The sequence below is a fragment of the Urocitellus parryii genome, chromosome 8 (genome assembly GCF_045843805.1).
Source record: "Urocitellus parryii isolate mUroPar1 chromosome 8, mUroPar1.hap1, whole genome shotgun sequence".
NCBI classification, from domain to species: Eukaryota; Metazoa; Chordata; class Mammalia; order Rodentia; family Sciuridae; genus Urocitellus; species Urocitellus parryii.
In genome coordinates, this window is record NC_135538.1 from 15,634,026 (window position 1) to 15,661,389 (window position 27,364).

At 42.2% G+C, this 27,364-nt stretch overlaps 1 protein-coding gene across 1 annotated transcript; it reads right to left on the reverse strand.

The window, feature by feature from the left end:
* Positions 1 to 1,513: 1,513 nt before the first annotated feature.
* On the reverse strand, positions 1,514 to 25,018 carry Iyd (iodotyrosine deiodinase). The gene is made up of 5 exons (XM_026399950.2): positions 24,853 to 25,018; positions 10,402 to 10,593; positions 8,714 to 8,873; positions 4,666 to 4,822; positions 1,514 to 1,696 (listed from the first exon to the last, which is right to left on the reverse strand). The coding sequence occupies exons 1-5, from the start codon at positions 25,016 to 25,018 to the stop codon at positions 1,514 to 1,516; spliced, it is 858 nt and encodes a 285-aa protein (XP_026255735.2).
* Between the last annotated feature and the right edge of the window lie 2,346 nt (positions 25,019 to 27,364).

A 27,364-nucleotide genomic window follows, 5' to 3' on the forward strand; every position in this document is an offset into this window, starting at 1 on the left:
CACATAGGTCTTCCAAAGCCACAATGTGCTCAAAAAATGCTCATTTCAATAAGGGGACAAATACTTATCACAATACCAATGTATTTTTTAAAGGATACAAATAAAATATAAGAAAGTTTGCATTTATTAAAATGTATTGATTTGGAGAAAGCATGTTTACAGAAAATCAAAGACTTGGATGAAAGACTTTGGATGTTCCAAAAAACAAAACAAAACAAAAAAAAACAACAACAACCACCATAAAAGACTTCTGGATATTCCAAAAGACTTTGAGTGTTAAAGGCACAGATTTCTGTAATGTCTAATTGGATTTGAAAGCAATGAAAGGGTTGTCACCAACTCTTGTTCTCATCAGTGACTCAGAGGGCTTTTCTTGCATTGTGTGACTCTCAAAGGGGAATAAAAAGTGGAAAAACAGATTTTTTTTTTTTCCCCAGGGAACTGAGTTTTTAGAAATAGAACAGGAAAGGGACTGTGGAAAGGAACAAGGGACACTAGAGGTGCTAGAGGGCAATTGCCTGAGCTGTGAGGGCAAGCCTTTGTAGAGGAGGCCCCTGGGACAGCTGGTGACAGGTGAAAGATAGGTCTGTCATTCCCAACAGGGCACATGTGACTCCATCAACCCAAATAGCTTTGCTGTCATTTGGAGAAAAAAGTAAGTGTGTTTCATGGGGTCTTGTGGGAAAGAAGTGCTCTGTGTGGTAAATAGTTGTTTTTAAGAAAAATAAGCAAGCCCCAACTCATAGCATCTGCCAATGGCTGTGGTTTAAACATTCCCGCCACAAACAGTTTTCAAGCTCCAGATGGTTTCATAACTGGCTGGCCAATTCCTGGATATTCATCAGTTTCCATGAGCTGGGGGGAGGCAGCTCCAATCCACCCATGGACCGCGCTCCTCATAGTTGATCTGCTTGAATGATTGCCAGTCAGATTCACGTCAGCAGTCCTGCCCTCTCCTGTTCTGTGAGTGACATTTTAGTTGTTTTAATGGTTACTTATTCAACACTGGCAGAGTATCCACAAAGTTCAGTGAAAGAGTGCAAATCCAAAGCACTTTTCTCAAGCTGCCCCAAATCAGAGGGCAGAAAGCTATTTGATTAGTCTAAATTCTAGAATCATCACATAACTGAATTCTTGGGACTACATTCTATTTTCTGATGACTCTTCTTCATGTAAAATATTTTTAAGTGAAAGAAAACAATCACCAGTGATTTTCTAGAATAGTTTTAAAAACCTGAATACTTCTTAGTAAAATACAAATGCATTTCCAAAGTGGGTGAAAAACAGAAGTGTGAATGCTTGTTGATATCTTGCCCACATGTTGCCCAAATCACACAGCCCATCTGAAACAACTTACTGGATTCAAAGGGCAGGAGGGTGTGGACAAGTCTTCACACATATAGTGGCTGTCCCTGTGAACTGTAGTGCAGAGATCTGAGCCCAGGAGAAAGGGCAGCCGGGAGAACTGAGAGGAGCAACAGATGTCTGAGAATCTCCCCCGACGGGCTCTGGCCTACACTGTCACCATGATCTGGTCCAGTGCTTTCCGTTTGAGATCAGGCACTGTGGCCTCTTTGCTGGGGTAACCCACAGGGAGCAGCATCAGCAGCTTCTCATGTGGGGGGCGGCCCAGGAGCATCCTCAGAGGAGGGCCACAGTTGAGGGGAGTAGTAGTGACTGTCACCAGCCCTGCATTCTAAAACAGGAGAGGAAAAGGTGCATTTTAACATCAAAGGCAAAATCACGGCTCTGCTTCCCACTTGGGGACATTCTCATCCCTATTACACCTCTGGGTCCCATTCACTCTGTGAAGTTGGACAGCAGAGGCCGCCCGCTCGGTAGCATTGTGACGAATCTCATTTCCAGTCCTCCACCTCCCCTCCTGCTGCTTCTAACCAAGCAGTGGGAAGAAGAAAAATGTTGATTTTATTTTCAGTGATGCTCAATAAATATTAATGGTAGAAAGAATTTTGGAGGATCCAGTTATACCAAAGTAATAACAAAAACAACCAGGAGTTCTTTCTAGATAAGAGGTCAGTCTGAATCCTGGTGCATGACCCCCCAAAATAACAGCAGTCCCTCAGAGTAATGCGCTAGCCACAATTCTACTATAATTTTTCTACTATATTCTTTCCTGAATTCCAGTTATCTGACTATGGCTTGTTATATCTGTCTGTAATGTTAACATTTGACCTCATGGATGTGTATGGATCTGGAGTGATTTAATATGGTTACCTCTAAAGGTCACTCACACTTCATCATCGTAAACATTGGTTCATAAGTTTATGTTACCTGGGGACTGTTCTCAAAAACATGCATTGAACAAACTGTTGATTTCCTCCTTAGTCATGAGCTTAGATTGTCTCTACCTTCTTATGGTATTTCTCTTCCTATCATATCTTAGCATAGTACTTGACTTTTGAATAAATAAATCTTAGACTTTTCATTGAGGATATCACTTGGTATCATTTTATGTTTCAGTTACGTTTCAAGAAACATAAAAGTTACTTTATACTGAAGTTTGTACATCTTTAGCAGTAGAAATTTGTGAATATATAGTACATAGGAAATAATTCATTGAAATACAAAAATGATTTCTATTGATAAATTTTATCTTCCAGTCTCTCTTGATGTGAGTACTTTGGTCTTATCACAGGTAAAGAGATTTTTTTTTTTTTTTAGATCTTTTGTTTGTTCATTTAACTTGGAATCTCAATCTCCCAAGGAACCAAGGATTGAATTCAACATATCCCTGCCCTTGGAAAGGAAAAATACAACTTTATATTCCCTAACCTTTAACTGAAATTTAGCAATGTCTTCAACTGTAAACATAAACAACAAAGTAGTGTTAATATAGTAGTGTTAACAGTATCTATGACTTGTCATCAAAGAATTTCACAGATATTTTCAATCTAATTTGCAATTGTTACAGATACCTTAAAACATCATTATATTCACGACTTTAAAATCGCAGACTGACTGCTAGGTCTTGGTATTCTATGTATTAATAAAGATTTTACACATTTCATTCTCAGCAACATGTACAGGGATTTCCCATGACTACAGAGCCAACAATGAAAGCAGGGATGCATTCCTAATAAAAATGCCCAGCAACTCAAGAGGCTGAGGCTGGAGGATCACAAGTTCAAAGCCAGTCTCAGATAATTAGTGAGGATCTAGGCAACCTGGTCTGAAGCCCTGATTAGAAATTTAAAAAGGGCTAGGGATGTAGCTCAGTGGTAAAGCACCCCTGGGTTCAATTCCCAGTACTGAAGAAAAAAGGAAAGAAAGAAAATACTTATGTCCAATGATAGAGGACCTGGTGGCCAGAAGAGATATTGAGAGTAGAGGAAATATCCCAACAGTCTCTCGTTAAGTCTCCAGAAAATAAACATCTAAATAAAAACAAAGGGCACCTTCCAGACTCTTCCCCAGTGGTCCCTCTACCTCCCATGCTTTCCAAGCAGATTGTAAACTGTGCCAGGAAGAGGGTCTGCAGCTGCCTCTGTGCAGCAGAAATGGTGAGCTCATTCCTCCCATCTCTGTGCTTGAGATGGAGCTCCAAGATTTTCCCGTCTCTCTCACCCATCATGACCTACCTGCAGAATTACTCCTATGGAAAGCTAGAGGGCAGCAAAACCAATCCTAAAGTGACCACAGCTGCGCTGCCTGCTTCTGGGGCATACAGCACTTGGTGAACTGAGCTCCTTCCTCCAAGACCTAAAGCATTGGGTGGTGCACTGTGGTCTGATGCTGCACAGAGACTCTCTTATTAATCTGCCTGTAGATTAAGGAAAGAAAGCAAATGCTGGCTCCTTCAGGACAATTGTTCAAGTAACCGAAAAGCATATTTCTCTCTGGTGCAATGTGACTATGTTGTGCTACTCAGCATCTACACTGTTCTTTGAAATAATGAAGATCATATTTTTTTAAAATAAATTGTTTCTTGAAAGTAGGATCACTCACTCTTCCAACCTTGTGCTTTATTACTTTTATGTGTTTGCCCTTTCTCCCCATCCATACCCGAACCCCTATCCTCCCAAATTGTATGGTGCATGAGACAACTACTCCCATGACCCCCAGGATGCTACCTGGAAGGGGCTTAGAAAATATTCATGGAGGGGAAGAATGGTGTTGTTTGAAAGGCACAGCTCAGTTTGGCTCCATTTCATGTCTGCATTACCTTCGTTGCTATGTGGGTGGGTTTTTGTAAGACCAGGGTCCTCTTCCTAATACAACTCAGCTTCTTAGGAGAGAAGCTCCAGGGCAGAGCCCTGCTTGTGGCTTTTCAGTCATTACAACATGACCTAGGGAATGAGTCTCTGTGACTTTCAGGCTCTGTCGTTCTTCACATACGTCTGCCAAAACCCTTAAGCGACCTGCTGTTACAGTCGAAGGCAAATGCAACAACAAATCTTTCTGTCCCTGAGATGATGTTACAAGTGAATTTCCAGGAAGAATTCCAGCTTGCTGAGCCATCACGCTCACCCACGCAGGTTGCCAGGACTGTTTTTCACAGTGGAGTTGCTTTACTTAGGAATTTAAATTTAGATAAGCAATTTCCAAAGGACACTGTTGGAAACCGAGCTGAAATTTTCTGATAAGGCTCCCCTTGGGCTCCCACTTCTCTCTCATGTCCCTTGGGCCGGAGAGAGAACAACATACCTGTAGCGCAGCCAGCAGGATGCCGCACGCGATGGAGACACTGATCTCATTGTAGTAGTGGACCTTTTTCTTGCCACTTGCAGTAAACCCATGTACTTGTTTGAAAATGAGAATCAAAACAGGGGCGGTGTCCAGGTATTCTTTAACCCAGTTGGTTCTGGAGGGGAGAGAGTCAGGAGAATGTTTACTCTTACTTTCCCCCTCTTTTTACTACCTTACCTTATTCCTGATGAACACACACACACACACACACACACACACACACACACACACACACACACACACTTGTTTTTTATTTTTAATTTTAAAAGAGTAGAAATTTTTTGTTTTGCTGTTTTGTGGTGTGCACATGTATGTGTGTGCATGTGCTACTCATCCTTATTTTTGTATGTCTCCAAAGTCAATATGTTCAATAAGCAGGCATTAGCAAGTGCCTCGTATATGAAATGCTGAAAGCGAGCAAAGATACATCCTATGTGCCAGAGGGCTCTAAGCCAATATATCCAGCAAATTGAAGGCTGATAAGTACTGAAAGCAAATGGATTGGGAATCCTTCAAAAATTGAAATATTGAGTAGGAAGATTGGGAAAAAGTCCCCAGAATGGCCTCAGGGTGGGCACTGAAGACCAGGTGGAAAAGGGGGATAGGAATGGTGTCTCCAGGCAGAGCAAAGAGAATGAATCTGGAAGGAGAATGCATACAGCCAGGGAATTTCCAGAAGCCTGGTGGGCTGGAGGACGGGTGCGAGCTGGGGCCCGGTTGGAAAGGTAGACAGATACTGGAGGGTCCTGGCCTTTGGGTGCGTAATGGAGCGTTATCACAGGCTGATAGAGGAAGCATTTCCAATCTGTTTTCAGAGGGAGGTGGATTGAGGGGCGGGAGTGATATCACCAAGGGTGATATTTTAAAGTACCAACTATAAGGTCAGAAGGAACTGGACAAGAGACCTTGGCAATGGCCCAGACAGGAGAGTAGGCAAAAGGGCCAGGCTTAGGGAAACTGGGGGAGGGGTAGGAACTGGAGCTGAGGGAATCCAGTGCAGGAGCAGGCAGGGGAGAGGGGACCATGACAGAGGGGCTCAACTGAAATGATGGGGTGAGCAGAGGGAGAGCTGTAGCTCAGTTACAGGAAAAAGGAAGGACCTTTCTGGGAGTGAGAGACCCTTCATGTGAAGTAAACATGTGGAGCTGAAATTTCTGTTTTCCAGCTCAGAAACTACCCTTCTTGATTCCATTTCCCTGTCCCATACATTTTGGCAGAAGCTTACTTTTAGAACAGATATTCAAAGGAGAATCCCACACAGTGTAGTTTTTCCTAAGATATTTTATGTGACTAATTTTCAAGAGATGGTTGCCATACATTTCACTTTTAGCCTAGTTAAATTTTACTGTTTTAAAACCACACTAACTTCATTTGTGCATTTTTCTTTCTTTTTTTAAAAAATATTTTTAGTTGTAGATGGACACAATACCTTTATTTATTTATTATTTATTTATATGGTGCTGAGGATTGAACCCAGGGCCTCACACATACTAGGCAAGCTCTCTACCACTGAGCCACAGTCCCAGCCCTCATTTGTGCATTGGTCTATGGTTCTTGCACTATTAATGACTATGGGTTACACTTTCAAAGCCACTTGATAATACTTCGACAAACAGTCCTGCTGGACTTATTGAGTCTTTTCTCCTTACAGAGAAGAGGGACTAGCTCTGGAGCCAAACTGAAACTCTCACGGCTCAGTTTCCTCCTGGAACCACTGTGCCCCCAACCTTGTGTGATTATATTGAGTGTGAAATAAATAAAAATATAGAAAGTGGCCTTTACTAATACAAACAACAGACTTTTGAATCATGGAAATGTCAGTACAGAAAAACCACTTCCAATCCACTTTCCTGACTCATTTGACTTCTAGCACCTTCAATCCCTCTGTAACACACCCTGATGGAACCAGGATGCTGCTCTCCACGGTGCCCCTCCAGCCCCTCGGTCCTACGTGATTGGATGTGGCCCAGAGACTGTTGTGGGACAATGAAGTTACAGACGTTCTCAGTCAACAATATGTGCACACACACACACACACAGAACTCTGGGGATCCAGGAAGCCCAGGTTTAATGCTCTCATACCACTCAACACCCATCTCTGGGCCACATGGGTTCCATGACATAAATGTGCATTGTGTGTTGATAGTTTCATGATCTAAAATTCTGATGTTTATATTTTAAAAAGTAATTTTAAAAGCATATAAATATGAAAGGAAATGTCAATTCTAAAAATATTAGATTAAGCAGTTTACTTATATTTTGAGGTAGGACAAGCATTTGGAAGTATTTTTGTATTTACTTTGCCTAAGCATGCATTGGAATCTGATCTTTTTTGTTTATTTGTGATTTATTCAGTTTCATACAAATTTATTATGACATAATATTAGAACTAATAAAAAGCAATTCACACCGGGCCAGGTTGCCCATGCCTGGAATCTCAGCGGTTTGGGAGGCTGAGACAGAAGGATTGTGAGTTCAAAGCCAGCCTCAGCAATTTATCGAGGTCCTAAGCAACTCAGTGAGACACTGTCTCTAAATAACATACAAAATAGGGCAAAATAGGGCTGGTGACTCAAGTGGTCAAGTGTCTCTGAGTTCAATCCACAGTACCCCCCGCCAAAAAAAAAAAAAAAAAAAAAAAACAATTCACAAGGACTATTAAAAGGAGGACAATTAGCACCTTCTGCCTAGGGTGGAGGTCTCTTGCCAGCAAGCCAGGGAAGGCAAGATTTGGAATGTAAGTTGAATCCATATTGCACATAAAGAATTAATAATAACTATGATTTCAGAGTTGACTGAAACAGGACATATGTTTATCGGCTGTTCATTTTAACAAATATTTATTCAGTTACCTACCATGCATCAGAAAGGTGTTGGGTAGTATGAGCATTTTTAAACCTGGGCTCCCTGGATCCCTGGAGTTCTGTGTGTGTGTTTCTATGTGTGTGTGTCTGTGTTTATATGTACATTTTGTTGATTGAGAAAGTCTATAACTTAATTGGATTCTCAAGGGTATCTTAGTGTACTACATGGATTTATAAATATTGGTCCATAAAATGGGAAGAAAAGTAAACCAATAATTAAAATGCTAATGTAGTCACGATCATTTAAGCATATGGAAGGTGTATATGAGGTACATTAGGTACTCAGTTGAGGCAAGTGAGAGGGTGTAGTATTTTGTAGGTTCTGTGCTGTCTGGAGTTCAACACCTCTCTAATCGTGGAAACTCACCTTGATTTTTACTTTTCCCATTTCTTCCCATAAACATACAATAAGATTCATAAATGCATTATTAATGTCTTATACTTGTTCCAGTCCACAGTAATAAATTACAACTTCTTAAGTCATCAATTCTGATAGAGTTTAAATATCTTAGAAGAAAATTGTTCTTTGGGGACAATAAATAAAACAGGAGCAGGACCAAGGGGCCCACCTGTCCTCACCCTGGCTCTGACTCCTGTGCAAGAAGTCCCACTGTGCCCCAAGGCTGGGATCTCACAATTCTTTCTTAGGCTCATATCACCTGACAGATCTTATACTTGTATTAATTTGTCCTCAACTAAATCTTGCTTTATAAAATCATGTGGAAGACTTGATCTTTTTAGTGAAATGCAATTTACTTCATTTAAGATCTTGAAAAGTGTTTCATAATCTTATGTTCCAGAGAAATGAAAAAGTGAAATAATTCCTCAACATTTTTTTTCAGAAGCAATGATGTAAGTCAGAGGCTCTATGGGAACAAGGCCTGAATTAATTTTCATAATTCCTTCCAGAGGCAGAATTGAACTTTTTAATACTAAAAACCAAACCAGGGCAGGATTTGCTCAGTTTGTGTTATATTGTTATATATGTAATAATGTGTCGAAACATCACATTAATACGTAAAATCAATGCATGCTAATCCAAAATACAATAGTTTAAAAAACCTTACAAAACCATGAAAATGCAGCAATTGTTTCATTTTAAGAAGTCAAACCAAACATCCCTAATGGCACCAACTTTGTACCTCAGTTTCTTCAAGTCCGTGACCCATCGTTGTCCCATCCTCTTCATGTAGTTTATTTCCTCTTCCTTTTCGATGATCTCCCGGATCTTATGCTTCGTGTCTGGGTCCTTCACCACCACAAAGGTCCAGGGTTCTGTGTGGGCCCCGCTGGGGGCTGTTCCTATCACAGGATGAATTCACATCAGAAACCAAGACTGCAGGAAAGCACACGACTGTCCATGAAGAAGAAGAAGCATACTTAGTCGCCATTGCTCAAGATGAAGGCAGGCAGTCTGGGGAACACGGTGCCTGCCGCTGCCCACTCCATTTTGCTCTGCTTTACTTTAGGTGTCTCATGACTCACCTGCTGAGATCCAGGCCAGGAGCCCTGGAACCGGGGGACTTATCCTTCTGCTCTGATCACCTGGGAGAAAATAGCCCTCAGTGACGGCACCATGACCACTAAGGAGCCCGGAGGGAAGCTCTGACAGCCAAATTCTCCAGAACATCATTCTTGAAAAGTCAGCAAGGTGGTTGGAAATGGCAAAATGGCAATGATAAAGTGGTTTTCAAGACACCCCTTAAAAGACCACTGCCTCTAACAAAGCTCTGAGGGTGGCCCCATAAGGTTTGTGATCTCAGGGAACTCCTGGCCCTGTGTGCTCACTATGCACCACAGCGTGTCTTTCTGCTCTTGTGGGTTTCAGGAACCCTCAGCTGCATGTGGATCAGTTCTGGTGTTCCCGGATGAAACTTCATGGAGCCCCACCTTTGTCCAAGGGGCTTGAGTTTCCTTTGAGGTTCCAGGGAGGGACTGAGGCTCAGCCTCTAATGGGTGTCCCATCATTTCTAGAGATGTTCTCAGGGGTAGACCACAGTGACCCACAGGGGGACTTTTCCAGAAGCAGTGAGTAATCTAATGGAATAAGCTCTGCCTCTGGAGGGAGTGGGGCCTGTGGACTCTTTCTGGGATTCTTGGTTGCCACACACCACTCCCAACGCTGGAAGTCATGACTGGTTGTGAAATAAACGTCAAAAACTGAAGAGGAAGGCTGCATTTCTGCCGAGTAATCCCAGTTAACTTTGTGGTCATTTTATTCATTCACTGAATATTTGTATCTCCAAACATAGTAATTAATTAATTTTCTCTATTTTCAATTATGCTAATTTATCTTAACATCATATATGTCACCTATACATACAGATATATAGATAAAAAGGAAATTTAGTAACTGCTGCCAGTAAAGGACTCAAAAGTCTAGTGCACTTGTATCCTTAACTGAAATGAAGTGTTTTATTCTTGCTTCCTTGTAAGAGGGACAATGGGTTCAAAATGGGCATGCAATAATTTCTAAAATGAACCTAAATGCAATTTAGATAGGATAACAGGAGAAACTCAGATAGTAGATTTTCTCTTATAACTTCTCCCCTTTTTTCTATAGCTTTCATTTTTCCCCTTTGTGATGATATTAATTTACTTTGGAAATAAGGTTTTCTTGCTTTGGTTTACTGTGTAAATTCACATGGGTAACTTTTGCTAGCTTGTTAGACTACTGTACATACTAGTTCATTAGAATATTGCACATACAGATTTTATAGATTATAGATTTTATAAATATATCACCCTAGCCTTAATTCACTATTCCACTGTTGTCACACCAGTACAGAGCTGAGGTTGTTGAGGATCCAGCTTGCAATTAATTACAAACCTGCTGCTTTGATGACATTATTAATGACTTCCATTGGGACTTGCTCATTACTTATGAACCTGACCGACCGTCTCTTATTGAGAAGCTCATAAAATTCCTGCGACCTCTTAGCCATTTCCTTCTCAGGATACCGGGTATGGGAGAATGGGATGTGTTCAACATCTTCCTCTGATTCCGGCCATTCATCTACATCTGCAAGTAAGAACAACAAGAGTAGCAAATTTAATGGTCTCTCTTGGTCCACAGGAGGAAGGAGATATAGTTCTCAAAAATGTTTACAAAGTTATGTAAGCACAAGAATATCAAGGAGAAGGAGGGGAAAGAGAAAAGAAAGGAAGGAAGAAGAAGAATAAGAAGAGAGAGAGAGAGAGAGAGAGAGAGAGAGAGAGATATCTCTACAAAACCCTGATGACCGATCTTGACTATTCTTCCAACTCTAGACTTATTGAAAATCAAGAAAAAGAAATTTTTTACCCACACAAAATATAAGGATTTCAAATTTGAAATTTGAGATAATTTGAAATAATTTTCCATCCACTGGAAAATGCTTAGATCACTGAATCAGGTGTTTTTAAAAGACCTTTTAATATCACCAGGTTGACGACATAGTAAGAAATCCCCAGGCCAAAACCAAAGGAAAAATTCAAGCCTACAGTCATAAGCACAAAAACTGTGCTTCCCCAGTTGCATTTGCTATCACTACACACTAGAATTTCCATTTTTACATTTTTCAGAGATTGAGGGCAACCAAAATCAAATTCCAGGCCTGTATACAGTGGGGACTTTAAATGCTGGGACACCAAGACTACAGGAAGGTGAGAGTTATTTTTAAAAATCAGCCCTCAGGGGCTTATATCACTTTGAAGGGTCCTCCCTCACACATGAATTTAGAATAAGGTGATCCTGGATGACAGTATACCAATTACCTAGCAGAAGCAAAAGCAATGTATAAATATTTCCTGTATAATTACTAGCAATCCACCAAATCAGGCACATAAAGAACCAAAACATCTTGAGCAAGAAACAGAAGAATCAATTTTAAAAATAAAGTAAGACGCCTAAAGACTCCAAATATTGGAATCAGTAGGTTCAGAGGATAAAACAACTAAGGGTTAGTATGTTTAGAGGGAACAACAACCAAACATACAAATCTCAAAAAGGTAACAGAGAAAATATGAAAGAATATAACCTCTAGATCAGAAAAAAATAATAGAATGAAGAACTTAATGGATAGATCTACTACTAGGTTAAGCTACCTAAGGAAGAAGTAATGAATGGGGACATAGATAAGAAAATATCTAGAATGGGGCAAGTAGAGACCAAGATGGTAAACATGGAAGAACTCAATAGAAATAGAGCAGAATGAGGGTAACTAATACACATTTTTCATAGTCACAAAAGAAGATAAAAGAGACTATGGCAGAGGCAATATTTGAAAGATTAGTGTCTATGATTTCCCCACAACTCGTAAAATAGACCACATCTATAGATTTACAAGTTTCAGTAAATTCTAGACAGTATAAAAAAGAAACATATCTTTTATAATCAAATATGACATTTTTTCACAATAGTGACTAAAGAGACCTGTGGAAGGGTGAGGGACTTGCCCACATGCTGACCCTCTGTGAGTGGATGGGAAAGGGAGATTTCCACAAGTAAATTGGCGACTTTCTATTTTTTGTGAGGACAAAATTGCTCAATTTTGGCCCCCTCCCCCGGTGCCTGCAAGGTAGGTGGAACTCTGACCACCGGCAGATCAGGCCCAGCGGCCTGCTGAGGGGTGGAGCCGCCCCCTCCCTCCGTGCCTGCAAGGTAGGTGGAACTCTGACCACCGGCACATCAGCCCCAGCGGCCTGCTGAGGGGCAGGCCCGCCCCCTCCCCCGTGCCTGCAAGGTAGGTGGAACTCTGACCACGGGCACATCAGGACCAGCTGCCTGCTGAGGGGTGGAGCCGCCCCCTCCCTCCGTGCCTGCAAGATAGGCAGAAATCTGACCACCGGTACATCAGGCCCAGCGGCCTGCTGAGGGGTGGAGCCGCCCCCTCCCTCCGTGCCTGCAAGTTAGGCGGAACTCTGACCACCGGCACATCAGGCTCAGCAGCCTGCTGAGGGGTGGAGCCGCCCCCTCCCTCCGTGCCTGCGAGGTAGGTGGACATGCGACCCACCGGCAGGTCACGCGCCTGCAGGGTAGGCGGACCTGCGACCCACCAGCAGAATAGGTCCAGCGGCCTGCTGAGGGGCAGGCTCACCCCCTCCCCCAGTGCATGCAAGGTAGGTGGACCTGTGACCCACCGGCAGGTCAGGCCCAGCAACCTGCGGAGAGACAGAGCTGCCCCACGTGCCTGCATGGTAGGCGGACCTGCGACCGACTGGCAGAGCAGACCTAGCGGCCTGCCAGCTTGGTAGACAGGTCACCCCAACTGGAGGAGGATCACAGCCACTACCTGCCCTGCAACGGAGTTTTTTCAACTATACAAGAGCAATATAAATAAATAGAGGGAAAATTTCAAAAACACAACAGTTTCACCAAGCAGAAAGTAACGCGAGCAGTATGAAAAGACAAGGAAAGAAAGGACCACAAGCAATGCAGGTCAACTCAACTCTAGAAGAGGTAATAGCTGCAACAGATGGAATGTCAGACAAAGAATTCAGGATATACATGCTTCAGTTGATCTGGAGTCTCAAAGAAGACATGAGACAGCAAAATCAGACAATGAAAGATCACTTTGACAAGGAACTACATAAACAAATCCAGGAAGTAAAAGATCAATTTCACAGGGAGTTAGGGTAATAAAAAACAAACAAATAGAAATCCTAGAAATGCAGGAAGCAATAAACCAACTTAAAAACTCAATTGAGAATACTACCAGCAGAGTAGATCACTTAGAAGATAGAACATCAGACAATGAAGACAAAGTATTTCAACTTGAAAAGAACATAGACAGCTCAGCAAGACTGCTAAGAAACCATGAGCAGAACATCCAAGAATTATGGGATAATATTAAAAGACCAAACTTAAGGGTCATTGGGATACAGGAAGGCACAGAGCTCCAAACCAAAGGAATAAACAATCTATTCAATGAAATAATATGAGAAAACTTCCCAGACTTGAAGAATGAGACAGATTCCCAAATCCTAGAAGCCTACAGGATGCCAAACGTGCAAAACCATAAGAGATCCACACCTAGACACATTATAATGAAGATGCCCAACTACAGAATAAGGAGAGAATTTTAAAAGCTACAAGAGAAAGGAAGCAGATTACATTTAGGGGTAAACCAATCAGGATAACAGCAGATCTTTCAACACAGACTCTGAAAGCTAGAAGATCCTGGAATAACATATTTCAACACTGAAAGAAAATGGGTTCCAACCAAGAATCGTGTATCCAGCGAAACTAAGCTTCAGGATGGAAGATGAAATTAAAACCTTCCACGATAAACAAAAGTTAAAAGAATTTGCAGCTAGAAAACCATCTCTTCAAAAAATCCTTGGCAAAACATTACAGGAAGAGGAAATGGAAAATAACAATGAAAACCAACAGTGGGAGGTAGGACAGTAAAGGGGGAAAAATAATCAAAGAGGAAAACAAATCAGGTTTAGTAACATTAATAAACAAATATGGCTGGAAGAACAAACCATATCTCAATAATAACCCTAAATGTTAATGGCTTAAACTCACCAATTAAGAGACACAGGCTAGTTGAATGGATCACAAAACAAGACCCAACAATATGCTGCCTACAGGAGACACATTTGATAGGAAAAGATATACATAGACTGAAGGTGAAAGGTTGGGAAAAATCATATCACTCATATGGACTTCGGAAACAAGCAGGAGTGTCCATACTCATATCAAATAAAATAGATTTCAAGCCAAAGTTAATCAAAAGGGATAAAGAGGGACACTACATACTGCTCAAGGGAACCATACACCAACAAGACATAACAATCATAAATATATATGCCCCAAACAACGGTGCTGCTATGTTCATCAAGCAAACTCTTCTCAAGTTCAAGAGTCTAATAGACCACCATACAATAATCATGGGAGACTTCAACACACCTCTCTCACCACTGGACAGATCTTCCAAACAAAAGTTGAATAAGGAAACTATAGAACTCAATAACACAATTAACAACCTAGACTTAATTGACATATATAGAATATACCACCCAACATCAAGCAGTTACACTTTTTTCTCAGCAGCACATGGATCCTTCTCAAAAATAGACCATATATTATGTCACAGGGAAACTCTTAGACAATATAAAGGAGTAGAGATAATACCATGCATCTTATCTGATCATAATGGAATGAAACTGAAAATCAACAATAAAAGAAGGAAGGAAAAATCATGCATCACTTGGAGAATGAACAATAGGTTACTGAATGATCAATGGGTTTTAGAAGACATTAAGGAGGAAATTAAAAAATTCTTAGAGTTAAATGAAAACACAGACACAACATATCGGAATCTATGGGACACATTGAAAGCAGTTCTAAGAGGAAAATTCATTGCTTGGAGTTCATTCCTTAAAAAAAGGAAAAACCAACAAATAAATGATCTCATACTTCATCTCAAAATCATAGAAAAAGAAGAGCAAAACAACAGCAAAAGAAGTAGAAGGCAAGAAATAATTAAAATCAGAGCTGAAATTAATGAAATCAAAACAAAAGAAACAATTGAAAAAATTGACAAAACTAAAAGTTGGTTCTTTGAAAAAATAAATAAAATCGACAGACCCCTAGCGATGCTAACGAAGAGAAGAAGAGAGAGAACTCAAATTACTAGCATATGGGATGAAAGAGGCAATATCACAACAGACACTTCAGAAATACAGAAGATAATCAGAAATTATTTTGAAGCCTTATACTCCAATAAAATAGAAGATAGTGAAGGCATCGATAAATTTTTTAAGTCATATAATCTGCCCAGATTGAGTCAGGAGGATATAGACAACCTAAATAGACCAATATCAATTGAGGAAATAGAAGAAACCATCAAAAGATTACCATCTAAGAAAAGCCCAGGACCGGATGGGTATACAGCAGAGTTTTACAAAACCTTTAAAGAGGAACTAATACCAATACTTTCCAAGCTATTTCAGGAAATAGAAAAAGAGGGAGAACTTCCAAATTCATTCTACGAGGCCAACATCACCCTGATTCCGAAACCAGACAAAGACACTTCAAAGAAAGAAAATTACAGACCAATATCTCTAATGAACCTAGATGCAAAAATCCTCAATAAAATTCTGGTGAATCGGATACAAAAACATATCAAAAAAATTGTGCACCATGATCAAGTAGGATTCATCCCTGGTATGCAAGGCTGGTTCAATATACGGAAATCAATAAATGTTATTCACCACATCAATAGACTTAAAAATAAGAACCATATGATCATCTCGATAGATGCGGAAAAAGCATTCTACAAAGTACAGCATCCCTTTATGTTCAAAACTCTCGAAAAACTAGGGATAACAGGAGCATACCTCAACATTGTAAAAGCAATCTATGCTAAGCCTCAGGCTAGCATCATTCTGAATGGAGAAAAATTGAAGGCATTCCCTCTAAAATCTGGAACAAGACAGGGATGCCCTCTCTCACCACTTCTGTTCAACATTGTTCTTGAAACACTGGCCAGAGCAATTAGACAGACGAAAGAAATTAAAGGCATAAAAATAGGAAAAGAAGAACTTAAATTATCACTATTTGCAGATGACATGATTCTATACCTAGCAGAACCAAAAGCATCTACAAAGAAGCTATTAGAGCTAATAAATGAATTCAGCAAAGTGGCAGGATATAAAATCAATACGCATAAATCAAAGGCATTCCTGTATATTAGCGACAAATCCTCTGAAATGGAAATGAGGACAACCACTCCATTCACAATATCCTCAAAAAAAATAAAATACTTGGGAATCAACCTAACAAAAGAGGTGAAAGACTTATTCAATGAAAACTACAGAACCCTAAAGAGAGATATAGAAGAAGACCTTAGAAGATGGAAAAATATACCCTGTTCATGGATAGGCAGAACTAACATCATCAAAATGGCGATATTACCAAAAGTTCTCTATAAGTTCAATGCAATGCCAATCAAAATCCCAACAGCATTTCTTGTAGAAATAGATAAAACAATCATGAAATTCATATGGAAAAATAAAAGACCCAGAATAGCAAAAACAATGCTAAGCAGGAAGTGTGAATCTGGTGGGATAGCGATACCAGACTACAAACTATACTATAGAGCAATAGTAACAAAAACAGCATGGTACTGGTACCAAAACAGGCGGGTGGACCAATGGTACAGAATAGAGGACACAGAAACCAATCCACAAAATTACAACTATCTTATATTTGATAAAGGGGCTAAAAGCATGCAATGGAGGAAAGATAACATCTTCAACAAATGGTGCTGGGAAAACTGGAAATCCATATGCAACAAAATGAAATTGAACCCCTTTCTCTCACCATGCACAAAAGTTAACTCAAAATGGATCAAGGAGCTTGATATTAAATCAGAGACGCGGCATCTGATAGAAGAAAAAGTAGGGTATGATCTACATACTGTGGGGTCGGGCTCCAAATTCCTCAATAGGACACCCATAGCACAAGAGTTAACAACTAGAATCAACAAATGGGACTTACTCAAACTAAAAAGTTTTTTCTCAGCAAAAGAAACAATAAGAGAGGTAAACAGGGAGCCTACATCCTGGGAACAAATCTTTACTCCTCACACTTCAGATAGAGCCCTAATATCCAGGGTATACAAAGAACTCAAAAAATTAGACAATAAGATAACAAATAATCCAATCAACAAATGGGCCAAGGACCTGAACAGACACTTCTCAGAGGAGGACATACAATCAATCAATAAGTACATGAAAAAATGCTCACCATCGCTAGCAGTCAGAGAAATGCAAATCAAAACCACCCTAAGATACCATCTCACTCCAGTAAGATTGGCAGGCAGTATGAAGTCCAATAACAACAAGTGCTGGCGAGGATGCGGGGAAAAGGGTACACTTGCACATTGTTGGTGGGACTGCAAATTGGTGCAGCCAATTTGGAAAGCAGTATGGAGATTTCTTGGAAAGTTGGGAATGGAACCACCATTTGACCCAGCTATTCCCCTTCTCGGTCTATTCCCTAAAGACCTAATAAGAGCATGTTACAAGGACACTGCTACATCGATGTTCATAGCAGCACAATTCACGATAGCAAGATTGTGGAACCAGCCTAGATGCCCTTCAATAGATGAATGGATAAAAAAATGTGGCATTTATACACAATGGAGTATTACTCTGCATTAAGAAATGACAAAATCATAGAATTTGGAGGGAAATGGATGGCACTGGAGCAGATTATGCTAAGTGAAGCTAGCCAGTCCCTAAAAAACAAATGCCAAATGACTTCATTGATATAAGGGGAATAACTAAGGACAGGGTAGGGACGAAGAGCTAGAGAAGAAGATTAACATTAAACAGGGATGAGAGGTGCGAGGGAAAGGGAGAAAGAAGGGAAATTGCATGAAAATGGAAGTTGATCCTCAGGGTTATACAAAATTACATATAAGAGGAAGGGAGGGGTAAGAAAAGAATAATACAAGTGGAAGAAATGATTTACAGTAGAGGGGGTAGAGAGAGAAGAGGGGAGGGGAGGGGAGGGGAGGGGAGGGGGGATGGTAGAGAATAGGATAGACAGCTGAATACATCAGACACTAGAATGGCAATATGTAAATCAATGGAAGTGTAACTGATGTGATACAGCAATCTGTATACAGGGTAAAAATGGGAGTTCATAACCCACTTGAATCAAACTGTGAAATATGATATATTAAGAACTGTGTAATGTTTTGAACTACCAACAATAAAAACATAAAAATAAAAAAAAATTGCTCAATTTTGCAAAAGCTAAGTTTGCCCACAGACTTGATGATGTTACTTTTGCTTTTATGATAAAACTTGTAAAACCGCTGACTAATCTAAAAAACATGGGACAAAAAGCACTTGTCATGTAAACCTTCCAACCCCTCCTCCTGCTGGGTATAAAGTTCAAAGAATTTCCAGGTTTGAGGTCCAGAGAAATTTTAGGCAATCACCCTTCTAGACCCTACAGCCAATAAACATGCTTCCTGAAAATTCCTTGGGTATCCAGTCTTTTCCGTCCTATATCACAAGAACACAGGGAAGAGAGCCAGAGAATCCAAGGCCTGGCCCAGAGGGACCCAGCCATTCTCCAGGTGGAATTCAGCAGGGATTAGCCTTCTCTTGCTCTCACGCTGCCTTTTCCAGAGACTGGGAATCCCTGACTACAGTGTTAGCTGTGGGTACCACAGTGCTCCTGGCTTCAGTGAGGAATTTTCTTTTTACATTAGCAGGAGTGGCTTGGGGCCAGACTGTACCCACTTAGTTAAAAGAAAGTAGTTGTGATGGGAGAGTAATAATGAATACCTATCAGCTTTCTAGCAATCTGTTCTGAACTACAAGCAGATAACATCAATTTCATGACAACCCTGAACTTTATCACAGATGTGATCAAGACTTGCTCCACCATGTGCAATTAATTCTGACGACCTTTGCAGCTAGTCTTTGGTACAGGAGCAAATGCATCAGGTGCTCCCTGAGTGTCTGAATGGTAAGTTACCAACTCTTAAGATGCATTCAGTATTTGCCTAAGCTACAGGCAGCCTGTTTACATGACTTGGCAGTTTCTGGGGCTTTTAAAGTTCAAGTAGGCTCTCCTGATCTGGTCCAATGGAGTGGGTGGTTGTGGTTGCCTGAGCCTTCTTAGTGCCAGCTGATGTCTCTCACCAGGGCAAACAAATGGGCCTATCACCTCCAGGCAGGAATGTCCTGTGCCAGTCCCAAGAACCCCACATGGTGGGCTGCCCTTCTACAGCCTCTCACAGGGCAGAAGTTCTCTATCCTGCCTGGACAATGGAGCAGCCAAGAGAGCCACTGACATGGAGGCCAGCCTGGAGCCCAGGGAGCTCCCCAGAGACACAGCACTGGAGAAACTAGAGGAACTGTAGGGCAGAGAGCAAAGAAGAAAGGCACCACCTCTCCACCCTTGAGCCCCTGACTACCCCTAGGAATGTGGCCTTGAAGGGAAAAGGAAACCACCTCTTAAACTCCTGTTTTCTTGCCTCTGCCCTAGAGCCATCAGAGCCACAGGCCACTCATTCACCTCCAAGGCCCTCCTGCTCCAAGACAAACAGTCTGCTTTTCAGTGGGAGTCCTTTGCGGCCACACCTGGGGTTGGTTGCTGATGCCAGTAGCAACTCACCTGCATCATTGCTTTATACCAAGGAACCCCTAAACTGCTCCCTAATTAGTTTCAGCCAGCCAAGAAAGTCTAGGTCACTTCTATCCTCGTTCACAGGGAGGTACTTTTCTGGCTGCACCTCTAAATAAATTGCTTTGGTTTTTGCAGTTCTGCTTCAAAATCTTTGCAAAGGAGCGAACTATTTTCTAATAATGAAAGCAAGGACAACGTGTGTCACATGTGGAGGAGCCTTGATACTGAGGGAGGGATGAAGCAGCTCCTGTCACCACAGACAGATGCCCAAGGTGTTGGTAGGGGAGACACCTCAGGGCTCAGCACCTACCAGGAGAATGCCTTTTTCCAAGCTGCCCAGCATGGCTCAGCTGCCAACTCAGCCTCTTGGTCACCTGGCCGCGGAGCTGCAGTATTGACTGATTATTTCACCAGCAGCAAGGAGGTGGGTGGAACTGGGGAGCCTGGGGTACCCAGATGACAGACCTCTGATAGAGTCTTGCTATCCAGAAGCTGGTGGGGTTCAGGACACTCTACCCCAAAACATGTCACCTTGGCAGGGATAGGAAGAGCTCTTGAACCTCCTCCTGTCCTTCTTCCCTGAAACAGATCATAAAACCTGAGAAAGATTTTTTGACTCTTTCCTGAAGCAGATCATTAGACCCTCATGGGAGGACTGCTCTCCCTTTAGGGGAAAAACCATCCTGATCTCTATAGAGGAGGGGTCTCAGAGAAGGATCTCAGCAGACAGGCCTCCCTGTTCCCTGTTTGTTACCATTAGACACAACCCCATTGTGCTATCCTGTGTCCCCATTCCTGTTCAATCTTCATCAAACCTAGCAGAAAAATCTACAAGTTTAGGTTCTGGGGATGTGGCTCAGTGGTAGAGCACTTTTCTAGCATGTAGTGGGCCCTGGGTTCAATTCCTAGCACTGAAAAACACAAGCCAAACCCCACTAGTGTAACCATTTCTTAGTGTCTTCGTCTTATGAAAGCTCTCCTGCCATGTAAAACTCCTATAATGAAGCACACGTGCATTTCTGTTGTTCATCTGTCCTCTGTTAGAAGGGCCTCAGCCAAGGAGGAGTAGAGAAAAGATATTCATCTTCCCTCCAAGCAAGGAAACGAAGCTGGCAGAACTTGTTTCTGAGACCATCCTCTCTTTGTGGTGCCCCAGGGTCCTGTGCGGATCTTAACTCTCTGCTAACAGGGCCCCCCACAGGATCTCAAGGACAGTGTCTTCATCCAAGTCTTTTCCCTTTCATTAGAGAAATGTCATCTATATTCACCTGTCCTTTATCCTAAAACCTTAGGGACTTTCAGGAGTCTTGGTCCACCAACCTTTTACATCAGCCATTCAAAACTATGGAAGGGGGAGGGGTAAGTCAAAGGTTGAAGTGACCAAAGACAAAGCTGTGTGCATTGTTTCATGATCTATGCTGGTCAAGCTCATCTCTGAGCAGAGTGGAACCTCACCTTGTATGGAATTTTTGGCAGTGGTGTGCTGGTAAGTCAGCTCTTAGGGTGGAAAAGAAAGATTCATAGCCCATGCCAAAATCCGTGATGTAAACCACAGCCTGACTTCAAGCTACTGATGATTTAACCATTAGCCCAGAATACTGAATGTTCAACAACTATCTCATGCTAGCCCCCAAAGGCTAGCTCTAGCTAACTATTTGGTGTGGAAGCATAGTGTTCAGGGTTTGGAGGGCTCTCGAGGGTGTAAGTGACTGACATTCTCTGTAGACACAGTGTCTGAGGCCTTTACAGGTGTGGGAACCTGAATCCACCCCTGGTTGGCTGACATTCAGCCGTGAGAGGCTGACATTGGTTAGCTTGTTACACTGTTACTGAAGTTGGTTGTTGATAATCCTTTGAGCAGGTTTGAAACCAGTTGTGATGGCTAGCTGTGATCATTACAATATGTCACTTTCCCAGTTGGTACAGACATTTAGATTCTCAGGTGTTACCAACAGTAGGTAAAAATTTCAACACAGGCCTTTCTTAACAAATTGGACAATTTGGGACAGTGAATTTTAATTAGAATCAAAGCTTTTGGATGGCCTGTGAAGCTCAGTGCAAAAACATCCCCCGTGACATTAAAATGAATGTGTCTTGATGAGGTATGTTTCCTATATCTTTCTTCTTTTATTCATTTTTATGAACTTCCATGAATCTGGGCCTAACTAGAGAATTTGTGTGTTAGATTTTCAGTTAATTTTACAGGGATGATCTGAGGTTTTCTCTTGGGCATAAACAACAGCAACTTCTCCTTCTTAGACCTCTGCTCCAGACAAACAGGGAACTGATCGTCTCAATAGGAACCACACTTGACCTGTCACCAATGGAGATATAGCTTATCAGCTTGGCCACACCAGACTCTCCTTCTGTCCTCTCCATATCCCTTTCACGAGCTGATTCCTGGTCTCTAAGGAACAGGAGTGCTTTGGTTTGCATTTGCTGTCCATAGTCAATCTCATCATTTCTTCAGTAATGGAATCATTTTTCCTTACCAACTCTCCCCCTGCCCAATGCCTTCTCAACCTGGTGTTAGACCATGTCACTCATCCTGTGGCTAAGAGCAGGAACTTGGGTGGCAGAGAGCCTAGGTTTAAATGCTCATTCTCACTGGTCACCCACGTGACCTTCTACAGGTAAACAGCAAACATTTCACCAAGAGATTTGTGAATGCTACATTCAGGCCAGATGTGCACTAACTGATGATAAGACTGTTATCCTCTCTATCAGAAGACTGTTAGCACTAAGACTGCTATCTCCATTCTGTAAAAAGATAGGAGAAGGATAGGGATGGAAGGGAATGGAGAATGGAGAGGCAGAGGATTTTGCAAAAATGAGCACTAGGTGAAAACCAGAGGAAGGCCATACATCTTTGCTGTATCTCCCACCTTCAGGCCCAACCCCAGGCAGTATTCCTTCCCAGCCTCACCGATCCCTGGTCCACCCTCCATCCTTCAAATCCAGTGGCCTTCCCTCCATGCTTACCACCTCTGATCTCTCAGAGAATTTTAACTCTACTGGCCACCTGCTGCCTCCTATGTTCTAGATAATTCCATGGGAGAGGCTGCTCAGCAAACACTTGGATGCCTGGATCCCGGAGCCTGACTGCCTGGATCCTGCCTCTACCACCGTCTTGGGAAGGTGGCTTATCTATCTGAGCATTAGTTTCCTTTCCTGTAATAGGGGGATAATAGTAATGCCTACCTCATTGTGCTGTCATGAAGATTACTTACTAAGTACGTCACTGACAGGCTACAGAAAATGCTTCAAGAGGCTTGTCCTGGAGCCATGTTGCCTACTCATCTTCTTTTCCATAGAACATTTTCCCACCATATCCCTCTTATCTGAAGGTTCTGTCCCCAGCCTTCTCTCTCAATGTGCTCATTTCATGAGTTCATTAGTTCTGCAAATTCCAAATTCCACCCACTGCTGGCGCCTCTCCCGTGAAGGTCTGCTACAGGGATCCCTCACCTGAGGTCACTATGAGCTCAGAAGAACACGCCCTAATGAAAGTCACTGTCTTTCTCTCTAAACTGGATCCCCTTCCCCTTGCTCCTTTATGATTGTATCATTCTGACTCTTCCAGCCTCCAAATCATCATCTCCATCTTCTCCCAATATCCCAGTTTATTACCAAAGCCTGTTGTTCTTCCTTTAACTTCACTTCCACTTACCTCTCCTTGTGTTTCCCCCACCACCACCACCCAACCCCTCCTTGCCAAGATAAAATCATTCCACAGCTTCAGAACAGATGTCTCCTATGGGAAGCGCTCCCCACCTGGACACCAATGGGGATCAACTTACGATGTTTCAACTTAACAACGTTTTTACTTCATGATGATGCAAAAGCATGTACATTATTTCTCACTTTCAGTACAGTATTTTATACACTTCATGAGATCTTCAACATTTAATATAAAATGGGCTCTGTGTTAGATGATTTGCACCATGAAAGGCTGAAGAAAGTGTTCTGGGCATGTTTAAGGTAGGCTGGTTAACCTAAGATTTTTGGTGTTTTAGGTTATTAAATGCATTTTGCACTTATGATATTTTCAACTTACCATGAATTAATCAGGATGTAATGCCATTGTAGGTAGAGGACCTGTGCAGTTGGTGTTCTGGGTGGGGTGTCCTTCAACATATGAGCATAAGAGGCGGGGTCTCCCTAAGAGGTATCTGGGCTTGGCTCCTGGGTGGCATGTTCAGCATTGCTACTGGCTCCCAGCATTGAGGGCCAGCAGGACACCCTACTACTCAACACACACACACACACACACACACACACACACACTCACAATTCCATTTCCATTTCCAGGCAGCCTCTGTTTGGAGGTGGGAGTCTCACCCAGAATCACACAGCCTCTTCCTGATGGAATCCATCCTATGCACCCAGCTCAGACAAAGCAGCTCTAAAATATCACCGGGGACTCCTGCCATCTCTCTTGCCTGCCTCCGTCATTGTCTCTCTTTCTAGGGCCAGCCATGATCTGCCGCTCCCCTGGTCAGCAGGCCCTCCCAGCTGCTAGGAATCTGCCCAGAGCCTTTTGTTTCTGGGCTCAGGTACCCTTGGCTGCTCCTCCCTGATACACCCGCTCCCCTTGCTGATCATCCTCCAAGCCAGCTTTATTCTGTCCCAGTCTCCCATCATGCCCCAAGCCTGCCTTAAACACCTTATAACACTTCCACCCAGTTTGAATCACCTTGTTTCCTAAATTTGACCCTCAGAGGTTACTCTTGACTCTAACCCACAGGGTCTGGCACAATAAAAAAAAAAAAAAATAGAAATCCCAGAGAGATGCCACTTTATCAATTTTAAAGTTTTGATCAAAACCCCATGCTCAGAGCCAAACTGTGATGAGAACCTTCAGAAAGACTGTGACAGCCAGAACAGGATCAAGTCCAGGGAAAACTTCCAACCCTCAGAAGCTTTTGACTGAGTAGGAATGAAGAAGGTGGGTCGCCGCAGGTGACAAGCTGATTGCCTGAGAGATGGCTTGTCTCTGTGACATGCGGATTTGTTTGCACGTTAGAGGTCAGTGGAGAATCTGGCTTTCACATCTTCCTGGCCATAAGCCCTGCCACCAACTCTCACAAAGCTGACCATGTGCACAAAGGCTAAGCCAGAGGCTGCTGCCGTCTTTACCTTCTTGCACCTGGTGGAGATCAGTGCTGTCTTTTAAGTCTTCATCCACCCAGGGCCGGGCTTCAGGCTCCCTCTCCTTCTTCTGGAGGCTTCTGTCAGCAGGTTTAAAGATCCACACAATCAAAATGCAGACAACCGCCACCAAGACTGCAGTTAGAGAAAGCATGTTTGGTAGCCGGAGCCTGAGGGTGAGCGCAGGTCCCACAGAGGTACTTAAACAGCCAGGAGCAGAGGTGGGGAATGCTGGGAGTGGGGGGAAGGAGAGGGAGGAGCTGGGGGAAGGAACAAAGTGCAGAACTCTCAAACTCTACAGGACTTTGCAAAAGAGCAAAGATCAGTCACACATGTGGGGTGGGTCTGGGTTTGGTCCTACACCAGCACATTCACTTTTTAATAATCAATATATTCTTAGACATAATTTACAGGAACTGCGTAAACACAGTAATTGCTCTAGATCTGGCCAGTGGTGGTAAAGACATTTAATCTTTCTGCTGTGTAAGTTTTCTCCAGGAGCGTCCTTAGTTTGCCCAAAGCTAGGAAACTCCTAGCAAACTTGTTTTTAAAAGAGTACATTTCCAGGTGAATATTCAGAACTGCAGAAAGAAAATTTCCAGTAAAGAAGCCTAGTTTAAAAAAAGAAAGAAAGAAAGAAAAGGAAAAAAAAAAAAAAGAAGAAGCCTAATCTCTGCATTTTAAGGGCATAGTCAAGGCACTGACCTGAGGTGACTCGTTAAATGACGCTCATGCCAACATATGGAGTCAAGAAGAAGAAAGTATCATTTTTGCATTATAGAAAAACTTTGATTTGGGGGACTGGGATTGTGGCTCAGCAGCAGAGTGCTTGCCTAGCATGTGCAAGGTGCTGGGTTCTATCCCTAGCACCACATAAAAATAGATAAAATAAAGGTATTGTGTCCAACTACAACTGAAAAAATAAATAAAAAGAAAAAAATAAAAACTTTGATTTGGAAAAATCAACACAAAAAATTTGAATGGTTTATTACATAATAACTTTAAGTAGGTGTGTGTGTGTGTGTGTGTGTGTGTGTGTGTGTGTGTGTGTTTTGTTTCAGCAAAATCTTAATTGGGACTGCTATAATAAAAATACCATAGACTGGGTGCCTTAAATGTGCTTCTTACATTTTCTGGAGGTTAGGAAATCTAAAATCAAGGTGTCAGCAATTCAGTTCTCCTGGCTTATCAGTGACAGCCTTCTCCCTACATCCGCACATGGCAGACCAGCTGACTTGAGAAACAGCTTTTGACCTGGGGTTGAAAGATGCCATATTGCTAATTTGGAAGGCTCAACGTGCCTGTATCCTGGGTAGTTCTAAAGCATCGGGCTATTTGTTTTCCCAGCTCGTTTTCCTGGGAAAGGGAAGGAGCACTGAGGAAGGGAAGATGGCATGAGACATTGGACACCCGGTGTTATGGTTAGTTGTCATTACTCACTTGAGACTTACTGTCCATTTTAATCATTAGGGGACCAGCCATCAGCCTGCAGACCACATTGCAAACTGCACTGTCCCAAAAGACACATTTCTCCAAACACACATACATAATTTTTAACTTTCAGTGCTGATGTTAAATCTAATGATCTCTGTGATTGTTTCCTTCCTGCTTCCCAACATCCCAAATGTATGTTTGCAGGAGAAGTAAAACAAATTTGATAGAGGACTTTCTAGGATAGACAATGGGGCCCTGAGTGAGCGAATGCAGCTCTAAGGTTCACAGGAGCAAGCTGTTATCATGCATTTCTATCAAGTGCTAAATGCTGTCAAGTGTTCAAGTGGAAGATGCAAAATAGGCCTGTGTTTCACCCCAGGATTTTACCGTGGTTCAGGTGTGAAGTTGGAAAAACACAAGGAATTCTCAAGTGTTTCTAAATCTCATCAGCTTCACCTGTACACAACCAACACATACACACAACCAAAACATCAATCCCACCAAAGGGTATTTATTATCTATCTGCCTGACTGCCTGGCCTGCTGCATGATGCTAACACTTGTCACGAGTCACTGTGTGCCTGCACTGGGCTCGCTTTTCTCTGCATTATCCTATTGAGTCCACAGGATGAAGCACTTTAGAGGAAACTCCACTGTCCTGAAGAGAAGGGGAAATGAAGTGATACACACCAACGCTTAGAGAAGAGGGGACTCAAAGTGTGGTCCTGGACAGTGCCGTCAGCATTGTCCTCAGCTTGCTAAATAAACCAATTCTGAAGTCCCCTCCCCCCATAGAGTCAGACATCCCGGGGGCCAGTGATCAGCAGTCTGCTCCAAGGGTCTTCCAGGTGATTTTAGTGCCAGTTAAAGCTGGAGAACCACCAGGCTAGAGGAAAGACTCTTTCCTCACATCCCCTACTTTACCCCAAATTTTGATTTTCCAAATCTAAGCCCCTGCCCTATCCAGAGGAATAAAGTATTCCAAATACCAAGTGCATATTGAAACATTTTCGTAAGTGATGTCTCAATTATACAAAGTATTTTATAGATAATAAGCTCCCAGTAAA